General features: G+C 45.5%; 1 protein-coding gene across 4 annotated transcripts in view; it reads right to left on the bottom strand.

The window, feature by feature from the left end:
* Positions 1-2,244: 2,244 nt before the first annotated feature.
* LOC140206253 (mucolipin-3-like) overlaps positions 2,245-11,311 on the bottom strand; it is a 71,265-nt gene continuing 62,198 nt past the window's right edge. For 3 of the 4 annotated variants that reach the window (XM_072274576.1, XM_072274577.1, XM_072274573.1), the window contains exons 11-14: positions 9,400-9,522; positions 6,558-6,764; positions 5,666-5,796; positions 2,245-3,108 (exon numbers count right to left, since the gene is read on the bottom strand). In XM_072274576.1, coding sequence (XP_072130677.1) covers positions 3,090-3,108; positions 5,666-5,796; positions 6,558-6,764; positions 9,400-9,522 — 480 coding nt within the window. In that variant the 3' untranslated portion in view covers positions 2,245-3,089. Of the gene's footprint in view, positions 3,109-5,661; positions 5,797-6,557; positions 6,765-9,399; positions 9,523-11,311 lie in introns of those variants that run through there. The other variant, XM_072274575.1, reaches the window with a different exon arrangement.

Here is an 11,311-nt window from a genome sequence, read left to right as displayed (position 1 = left end):
CAGGGCTGAGCCCAGGACGGAGAGGCGGAGTCAGGATGTGGCGATAATCTAATAACAGGTTTGAGGCTCTCTAGTTACGTAAATCAGCCAACAGCTGACTTGTTAAAAATACCATCTCTCAATCCAAGGCCAGCGATGTGAAATGAGAGTCCTCGTAGGCTAAGCTTGACTGACAAACCTAGCCTTTTTTTTTGAATGGTCATCTTCTCCCTAGCCAGTGCCCAGGTCAGCACCCTCAGTGAAGGTCCTGAACACCAATGCCCTGGAATGGAAAAATCTGCACGGCTCAGTCCAGAGGCAAAACCCTCCCAACCATTGAGCACAGCTAGATGGAGCAGTGTCACTGGAAAGCAGCATGCACCATCAAGGTCCCCCACCATCCCCATCAGGGAGGAGGTACAGGATACTTGGGTCCTATACCACCAGGCTCTGGAACAGTCATTATCCCTTAATGATCAGGCTCCTGAACCAGTGTGGATAACTTCACTCATCTCAATGCTGAACTGATTTCACAACCTATGGACTCACTTTCAAGGACTCTACAACTTATGTTCTCAGCATTATTAATTATTGTTTTCACATATTTGCACAGTTTGTCTTTTGCACACTAAGTATCAGTTTTTGTGTGTGTAATTTTTCATTGATTCTATTTCTTTGTTCTACTGTGAATGCCCACTAGAAAATGAATCTCAGTATTGTAAATGCTGCCAAATATATATTTAGATAATAAATGCCTGTGGCCATCGAACTTTGCAGCTCCTCCCGTGGAGGGTCAGACACCCTGAGACAATAGGCTGGTCCTGGACTTATTTTCCATCTGGCATAGTTTGCATTTTGTTGTTTGATTGTTTGTGGTTTCTGTATTGCTATATTTATGCTCTATTCTTGGTTGGTGCGGCTGTAATGGAACCCAATTTCCCTCGGGATCAATAAAGTATGTCTATCTATCTATAAATATACTCTGAACTTTATTTCAGATTTTCAGCATCTGCAGTATATCAATTCCTAGAAGGGCTTACATGACAACCCAGTGAATCCCACATCCCGAGAAACTGCCTGAAAGGAAACTTTTTGGATGTGGGCAGCCGAATCACTGACAATGGCCAAATTAAAGTAGGCAAAACAATCATATATTTCAAATGCTCAAAATGACTTACTGGAGAATAAAGCCTCTTCAGGCATATTTATCTTTGAACAAAGAAGCCTTCAAATTTTTTTTCCTCCTCAGGAGCTAAAGGCTGATTTCTCATTTCCATTAAAAGCCAGTCTCAGTCTTCATTTTCCTTTGTATATTGACAGCGACCAAATATTTTCTTGGGCTGCAGACAGTGGGTATGTTTGTAGATGAGTACAGGACCTCCAGACTCTGAATGCTCCCTTTACATTCAGAACCAAAGACGGGAGCTCCAAATGTTAACATTAACATGGATCAGCAAGAGCAGGCTGGCATGAGTTCATTCATATCATGAGATTAACATCGGAGGCATAAACACATATTGTTGGCCTGAAATGTTTGGAATTCTAATATTTGTCAGAATAATCATTGCGAAGCAAAGATGAAATATGCATGAAATCAGTTTTCGTTCATTCTCTTGAACTGAGATTGTGTGTCAGGGGTTAATTATTCTGTTTGCTAGCAGTCTTTAGTGGGGACTTATAAATGCAAATTTAAATCGCTCAAAGAATGGAGACTTTTAATAAACATCTCTGCTGGCTCGAACCCATCAGGCCAAAGACCAGGAACAGCAGCACATGGAGACCCAGGCCAGCCTGACAGAGGGAGCTTTCCCCAAGAATCTGCACTCTGTCCATTGTCCTTGTACATACCCGGCCATGTACAAAGATCAGCCTGTTCCTACAAACGTAGATTGTATGGTCAACAAAGACTAGCTCACTCACCCATGCTGGTGTATGGTCTGACTTCTGCCTAAACCCTTTAATACCAGACCAGGAAATGGTAAATGGCAGGGCCCTGGGGAGTGTTGTAGAACAGAGCAACCTCAGGATAAAAGAATAGTTCTTCGAAAAAGGTGTGACATCCCCGCAGAGTGAAGCCCTAGCTCGCTCAACCAATCCTCAAGACGTGCTCTAATCCAGGCAGACAAATGTGGTCCAACAGGGTTTATTGAGATGCAACATTACCTCATTGCTCTTCAACTCAAGTCCCCAACTAAAGGAGGCCAACACACCATATGCTGTATTAACCACCCTATAGAATGAATGAGGGAGACAATTTAGACCAAATGGCGAGAGATTTATTTTTCTTCCAAAAGACAAGCCTCTCAGGCTTAATTTACAACATCCCTGGTCTGTTGTCAAATTTTTCAGTACAGATTAATTCTCAATTATACATGGTTCTTAAGTTAAAAACAAATACTTGAATTATAGACAATTTTACAATTCAGAGACAAATATCCAGTCCAGTGGAGTGTTTCCTTATCACCAGAATTCAGGGACACCTTTGAGTAATCCAACCAACTAAAGTGACGTTCAACTTGTGCCCTTCAGTCCCCAGTGCCAACAGAAAGGAACACAGACAGTGAGCAGAAATACACAACGGAGTTAGCAGAGACCGACCCCAATACCAGCAATTTCCAGCGTTTATTGTGGTTTACACAAGGACTAAGGTTTTCAAACTCAAACACACAGTGGTTTATTCTAGTTACAAAGAGTGTTTTTCCTCATGGTCACAGTGTATAATACCCTTCAGCCCATTCAGCAAGCTCAAAAGCCCCTCATCCAGACTTCTGTTTTCTTCTCCAGTGCCATAAAGTTAAAGGATTCTGGTCCAAATGCTCGAGGTTAAAGATGACACAAGGCCAAGTGACCTTGAGACAACTTCAGTTGAAGTCACAGTCCTGGATATGTACACTACCTGTCCTGGTCTGGACTGGTTAACGGCACAGCCAATTCCTTCAGAACAGAGGGGGATGTGGTCACCTTAGTCCAAGGGCCTTTTGCAGCTTAGGAACAAGTCACATATCCAACCGAAGTGAATATAAAAACAGATAATTTATTCCCCCCCCCCCACCATTCACTTCACCCATTGTCAGAGTTTCTCTCCTGCACAGATTCAGAATGTCAGGTTTCTATGTCTTTAACTTCAACCTGTAAAACAAAAAGGGAAAAGGATACAAGCCCCGTGATACACCACAAGTTGTCAAACTAACGTTGAACAGGTAGACATCATTTACCAGTGGGTCTGAGAGAGCAGCAGGCAGAAGCAGCCTATTTCCCAGGCCTAGGTGTACCAGGGGTTCCTTAAAGTCATCATAGCCAGTGGGGAAGGGAGGCAAGTGTGGGCAATAGTGGGGATAAACTCCTACTACCTATTAAATGCTCTCAATGGCATTCATCTCAAATAGCCTCTGACAACCAAGTACGACTCCTCTCCTTCACATGTGGCTTAGTATCCAAGCCCAACAGAACTGTTTCTACTGACAGGAGAAGTTGCAAAGGCAGATTACTGATACCTTAAAACCAGTCATTTTGGGCAGATGGGGCTCATCAGCTCATGTAGGAGGGGGAAAAACTGATCTCAAACATTAGCCAGAGGAAACACGCGTGTTCACAGGGAGGATATACAAACCCCTTAAAGATAGCAGCAGGAATTGAACTCAACACCCCAAGCTGTGCTAACCACTATGCTACTGTGGCACCCAAATCTGCAATCAAATTTATTCAGTAGCAAGTAGCTGCTCTCCACACCATCCCGCCCCCCCGCCATTTCCTTCCTAAAGGTTCATTTTATCAATGTATGCAAAATACAACTGAGATGTCTTCTCCAGATAGCCATAGAAGTAATTGAAAGGCACCAATCCCCCTGCAAAATAAACACCGAACCCCCCCCCCAACAACTTGCACAAAAGCCAACAGATCACCCACATGAAGAGAACAGCAACAAGAACAAACCCCAAACCCACCAACCAGCAAGACTGGGTGAAAACACAAAGGAACTGGACTCTCTCACGGTGGTTTCTGAAAAGAGGATGCTGTCCAAGTTGCATGCCATCTTGGACAATGTCTCCCATCCACTACACAACGTACTGGGTGGGCACAGGAGTACGTTCAGCCAGAGACTCATTCCACCGAGATGTAGCACAAAGCGTCATAGGAAGTCATTCCTGCCTGTGGCCATCAAACTTTACAACTCCTCCCTTGGAGGGTCAGACACCCTGAGCCAGTAGGCTGGTCCTGGACTTATTTCCCAGCATAATTTACATATTACTAATTATTTATGGTTTTATATTGCTATATTTATACTCCATTCTTGGTTGGTGCAACTGTAACGAAAACCAATTTCCCTCAGGATCAATAAAGTATGACTATGACTAACAGAAGGTCCAATATGAATTAGTCTAATCTACAACTCTCAGAATTCCAGTGACGTCTCTGAAAGTATCAGCAACTTGAACCAACAGCTTCTGTGGGCAGTTGTCCCCATCCCTGTAACTGTGCCCTAACAGATCAATTGACTCAGGCTGGAATGGGTGTAGGAGCATGGGAGCAAGTACTTGCATTTAGTTAATATTTGACATCCATTGACCCCTTTCTAATGCATTAGGTCTAGAAAGGTCAACCAGGAATATCAGAACAGAAAAGCCAATCACCTTAATCTGCATATTGTGTTCAGTTCTGGTCCCCTCATAGGAAGGATGTGGCAGCTTTAGAGAGGGCACAGAGGAGAATTACCAAGATGCTGCCTGGATTACAGAGCACGTCTCCGAGGATAGGTTCAGAGAGCTAGAGCTTTTCTCTTTAGAGGGAAGGTGGATGAGAAGTCACTTGATAGAGGTGTACAGGAGGCATAGATTAAGTGGACACCCATAGAATCTCCCCACACCCATCCCCCACAAAAAGGTGGAAACCGCTAATACGAGGAACCACAATTTTATGATTGGAGGGAAGTATAGGGGATGTTAGAAGTATGTACGTGCCCGGGACATGCTGCCAGGGGCAATTGTAGTAGAGGCAGGCCCAATTTATTTATCTAAAATATTACTGTGAATGCCTGCAAGAAAATGCATCTCAGGGTTGTAGATGGCGACGCATGTACTTTGAATATTAGGGCCATTTAAGAGACGAGAGGCACATGAATGATAGTTACATTGGAGGGAAGGGTAGATTGATCTTGGAGTAGATTAAAAGATCAGTACAACATTTGGGCCAAAGGGCCTGTGTTGTACTGTTCCAAGTTACACCCTCTGTTAACCTCCTCCGCCCTGGGAGAAAGGTGCTGGCAGTCCAGCCCTCTCCTCATCAGGGTGTCACCAGTCGACAGTCAACATCTGAGGATCTGTCCTGGGCCCAACACATCAACGCAACTGCAACAGCGGCACGACAGCAGCTATATTTCATTAAGGGTTTGGGAGACTTGGTATGTCACACCAAAGACACTTGCAAATTTTAAAAATGGAGAGCATTCTAACTAGCTGCATCACCACCTGGTAATAAGGGTCCACTGCACAGGATTGGAAAGGGATATCTGATTGTAATCTATAGTTTTTAAACCTATGGCATTGAACTACTGCCATTACAACACTACTGGTGACTTTAAACCCAATCCTGATTCTGTCTCATTATGAGTGTTTCTAACATTTACTGTTTCAGTTTCACCTTTCACAGGCTAGCATTTGGACCCGACGGCCACCTTTCCCGCACTCACCTGTTGCAACAGCAGTAGAGGGAGAAAGGAACCTCCTCTTCCACTCGGTACCTCCCAGACTCCGGCAAGTCTTTACACTCTGCTACGAACATGTGCAGGTCTGTCTGTGGAAACCCGTTCTGCTGGTAAAGCTGAAGCAAAGAACAGAACAGAAACGTTGTGCGCCTGGGTATGTACCGAACAAAGCAGTGGCCTCTTCACCCCACCCCACCCCTTTCTCCAAAACCAGAGGGAATCCTCTGAAGGGTCCCAATGTGAAATATCAATTCCTTCCCAGCACAGATGTTGCTTGAAATGCTGATTTTGCCACTTGAGCACAGGGGCTAGTAGTGTGGCCATCCATGTACGGTGCCACCGATCAGTGCTCTCTTCCTGCAGCTATATGCAAGGAGTTTGATCACAAGACATAGGAGCAGGATTAGGCCATTCAGCCCATCAAGTCTGCTCTGCCTCCCCATCATGGAATATTATACTCAACCCCATTCTGTATTCTCCCCTTAACCTCTGACACCCTGACTAATCAACAACCTATCAGTAAATATACCCGATGACTGCCTTCACAGCTGTTTATAGTAATGAATCCCACAGATTCACCACTCTGGCTAATGAAATTTCTCCTGTTCTTCTACTGAGGCTGTGCCCTCTGGTCCTAGACAGCCCCACTATCGGAAACATCCTCTCCAAGCCCACTCTATCTAGGCCATTCAATGAGATCCCCCACCCCTTCGTTCTTCTACACTCCAGCAAGTACAGCCCAGAGTCATCAAATGCTCTGGTTAACCCTTTCATTTCTGGGATTATTCTCCTGAACCTCCTCTGGACTCTCTCATCTGGGAGCATTTGTCAGACAACCACAAATTCCATCTGTGGGCAGGTGGCCCCAGCTCCTCACTTTAATGGTTTCGTAGGTGTCAGTGATGAGGGCGATGAAGAGACTCAGCACCATGTAAATGAAGAGGCTGATGAAGGAGTACAAATAAAGCCGGCTGAACAGCCAGACCAGGTAGCTCTTGTCCGGCATTGAAGCGAAGGTCGAGAACATGTCGTCGCCATTCATGAGAGAAAAGAGGCACTCCAACACCATGTTCAACGATCGAAACTAGAGAAAGAAACAGGCATAGAATCATTCCCAAATTGTCCAAGCAGATCATTAAAGATGACTGACACATTTTCAAATTGTTCATCAACATGAGGAATGAAACAAAAAAACTGAGCTGTTGGATCATGAACATGAGATTGTGCAGATGTCACTACTGGAAAGACTAGACTGAAAGAGGGTAGAGAAAATTTGCAAGGATGTTGCCAGAACTGGAAGACACAAGTTACAGGGAAATAACGAATACGTTTGGACTTTATTCCAAAGAGCACAGGAGAATAAGGGGAGATTCGATAGAGGTATATAAAACTATGAAGGATATAGATAGGGTAATGGATGGAGATATGTCTAGCAATTTGCCAAGGCCACTTGCCTCCATGTCCAGCACAATTCTGAAATTTCTGCCATCTGCAACAGGATCCCACCACCAAGCACACCATTCCTCCCCCCCCCCCCCACTTTACCTTCCACAGGGATCACTCCCTTCGTGACTCCCTTGTCCATTTGTCCCTCTCCACTGATCTCCTTCCTAGCACTTATCCTCGCAAGCAGAACAATCTGCCCCTAACCCTCCTCCCTCACTAACATTCAGGGCCCCAAACAGTCCTTCCAGTTGAGGCAACCTTTCACTTGAGAGTCTGCTGGGGTCATTTACCGTGTCCAATGTGGCCTCCTGTTTATTGGCGAGACCCAACGAAGATTGGGAGACCACTTCACTGAGCACCCATGCCCCGTCCACCAGAAAAAGCAGGATCTCCCAGTGACCACCCATTTTAATTCCACTTCCCAGTCCCATTCCGATATGCTTATCCATGGCTGCCTCCACTGCCGTGATGAAGCCACACTTACGTTGAAGGAAAAATACCTTATATTCCGTCCGTTAGCCTCCAACCTGATGGCAGGAACATCTCAACTTCCAGTAATGCCCCTCCACCCTCCCTCATTTCTCATCCTTTTCCCTCTCACCTATCCCCTTGCCCATCCAATCACCTTCCTCTGGTGCTCCTCCCCCTTTTCTTTCTTCCATGGCCTTGTCTCTTTCACCAATCAACTTCCCGGTTTTCACTTCATCCCTCCCCCTCCAGATTTCACCACCCATCACCTGGTGTTTCTTCCTCTCCCCACCTTTTAAATCTACTCCTCAGCATTTTCCCCTCCAGTTCTACTGAAGGGTCTCAGCCCGAAACATCCACTGTACTCTTTTCCTAGGTGCTGCCTGGCCTGCCAAATTCCTCCAGTATTGTGTGTTGCTCGGATTTCCAGCATCTGCAGATTTTCTTGTTTGTTCAAAGATAATGATCACTCATGTCATGACATGGCACATAGCCAAATGAACAAGTTGGGGTAAATGAAAGCAAGCTTTTTAAAATTTTTAAACTGAGGTTGGATGTGACTAGAACTAGAGGTCATGGGTTAAAGGTAAAAGTTGAAACACTTAAGGGGAAACAGGTGGTCTTATCTCCCCTGCTGCCAGGTTCGGGAAGAGTTCTTGCATTGGGCTCCTGGAGTGACATGGGTGGCTTCGCTTGCCTCACTGACCAACTCCACAGCCTGCAGACTCTCTTTCAGTGACTCTGCCTTTGCCACGTATTGTTTGCATGGAGATTATGGCAGGTTATGGTCTGGGTGCAAATCAATGGGAATCAACATGGACTAGATGTGCTGAAGGCTGTGATACTCAGACACCATGCTGGAAATCCCGAGTAACACACAAAATGGAAGAACTCAACAGGCTTCTATGGAGATGAATAAACAGTCGACATTTCAGGCCAGGACACTTCAGGTCTGGAAAGGAAGGGGGAAAGAGGTCAGAATAAGGTGGTGGGAGGGGGCTGGTGGGGAGAAGAGGGAAGGATGACAGGCTAAGTGATGGGAATTAAGTGAGAAGATGGAAGTGATAGGTGGAAGAGGTAAAGGGCTGAAGAAGGAACCTCAAACATGGGATAATTAAGGGTCTTGGCCCAAAATGCCAACTGTTTACCCTTTTCCATGAATGTGCCCGACCTACTGAGTTCCACCAGCAATCTGTATGTTGTTCTGGATTTCTAGCATTGGAAAACCTCATGTCTGAGGGACTAATCTGGCCAGAGGGGGCAGCTGGCCTCAGGGTGGTGGTGGTGATGGTGGTGGTGGGGGGGGGGGCGGGGTTAAAAGGCATTAGCTTTGTTACATGTACATTGTATTTCACTGGATGTTTCAATGTTTGTGTCAAAGACCAATAGTCCAAGGATGTGCTGGGGACAGCCCACAAGCATCCTCCCATGCTTCTGGTGCCTGCAGACAGCATGGCCACAATTCACAAACACTAGTGTCTTTGAAATGTGGGAAGGAACCAGAGTATCTGGAGGAAACCCATGCAGTCACGGGGAGAACTTTTTCTCCCGCATTCCAAATACGTATACAGTAGTTGGGGTTAGTGAGTTGCGGGCATGCTATGTTGGCAGTAGGAGCATGCCTCCACACAACCCTTGGACTGTGTTGGTCATTAACACAAATGACACATTTCCTATATTCCCCCCATACATGTGGCAAATCAAGCTAATCCTGAGTAACCAGGACACTATGGAACTATCTGCTCTGCAGTCTCCCCAAACTTGGTCCGCCAGGGGCTGCATCGCCCTTGCTTGTGTCCCCACACCTTCTTGTGATAAGGTCCCAGCACGATCCAGCCACAGAAGCAGTAGCCCAGGTAGATCATGGAGGCACAGCAGCAGAAACGGATCACGTTAGGAAACGCTGCCCGGAGGGTCAAAATCAGGACCTGCAACCAAAATAGGGACAGTTAAAGGAGACAGACAAGCAGCATTTGAAGGCCCTGGGCCTGTACTCACTGGAGTTCCAGGCAGGGGTGGGGGAGGAGGGGTGTGAAATCTGATTGAAAGTTAACTTGCAAGTCGAGTTAGTGGTGATGAAGACAAATGCAATGTTAATATTCATTTTGTGAGGACTAATATATTAAAAACAAGGATTTAATGCTGAGACTTTATAGACATTGATCAGACCCCACTTGGTGTGCTGCAAGCAGCTCTGGGCCCCTTAGCTAAGAATAGATGTGCTGATATTGGAGGAGGTTCACTAGAATGATTCCAGGAATGAAGGGGTTAACATGAGTTTAGGAAAATGAGGGAGGAAACCTATCATTGAAAGGCCAAGATGGCGTCGAGGTGGAGGGGAAGTTTCCTAGAGTGAGGGAGTCCAGAACCAGAGGGCACAACCTGAGAATAGAAGGATATCGCTTTAGAAGAGGAATTTATTTAGCCAGACGATGGTGAATCTGTGGAATTCATTGCCACATATATCTGTTGAGGCTACGTCACTGGGTGCATTAAAAGCAGAGGCTGATAGGTTCTTGATTAGTCAGGGCATCAAAGGTTATGATAGGCAGGAGAATGGGGTTGACAGGGATAATAAGTCAGCCATTATGGAATGGTTGGGTGGATTTAATGGGCCAAATAGCCTAAATTCTGCTCCTACACCTTATGACCATAGATCACACTATACACAAAGTACAGGAAATAGCAGGCATCACCCCTCCTGCCCTTTAAGAATTTTCCACCATTCAAGATTATGGCTACTCTAACAAATGCAATGTTAGAATTAATTTTGAGAGGATTAGAATACAAAAACAGGGATGTATCGCTGAGGCTTTATAAGGCAGTGGTCAGACTGCATCTGGAGAATTGTGAACAGTGTTGAGCCTTAAGAAAGGATGTGCTGACATTGGGGAGGGTCCACAGGAGGTTCACGAGAATTATTGTGGGAATGAAAGGGTTAATGTATGAGGAGTTTGATGGCTCAGTCTGTACTCACTGAAGTGTGTTTATTTACTTACTGACACAAGGAGGAGCTTAGGAGGTTTACTGGTGCCTAACAGCAACTCCTTTACTTGAATCTTCAGAAACAGCTCTATTTCCATCTTTAATCTCTCTATTTTCCCTTTCAAAGTTCTTTTGAAGATCCTGACCTGGAGTTACATGCTGACTACGGTTCTTTATGGGAATGGGACCCGCTGTCAGGGTTTCATAACTGGCTGTTGTTCAGCATGCCAAGGGCTCGGCCAAAGAGCTCAGATTGCCTTTGGAGGACTGAGATCTCATGGCTCTGGAGACAGGCGAATTGAAGATTGGTGTCCCTGCAGGAAATCGGTGCGTTGTCAGGGGAGTCCACAAGACATAGGAGCAGAAGTAGGCCATTCTGCCCATTGAGTCTGTTCTGCCATTCAATCATGGGCTGATTCAATTCTTCCAGTCATCCCCACTCCCCTGCTTTCACCCCATACCCTTTGATGCCCTGGCTAATCAAGAACCTATCTCTGCCTTAAATACACCCAATGACTTGGCCTCCACAGCTACTCAATGCAACAAATTCCACAGGTTTACCACCATGACTAAAGTAATTTCTCTGCATCTCAGTTCCAAATGGACATCCTTCAATCCTGAAGTCATGCCCTCTTGTCCTGGACTCCCCTACCATGGGAAATAACTTTGTCGTATCTAATCTGTTCAGGCCCTTTAACATTTGGAATGTTTCTATGAGATCCCCTCTCATTC

This window comes from Mobula birostris, chromosome 12 (genome assembly GCF_030028105.1).
Source record: "Mobula birostris isolate sMobBir1 chromosome 12, sMobBir1.hap1, whole genome shotgun sequence".
Lineage (NCBI taxonomy): Eukaryota > Metazoa > Chordata > Chondrichthyes > Myliobatiformes > Myliobatidae > Mobula > Mobula birostris.
This window is presented reverse-complemented; position numbering and strand designations above follow the sequence as displayed.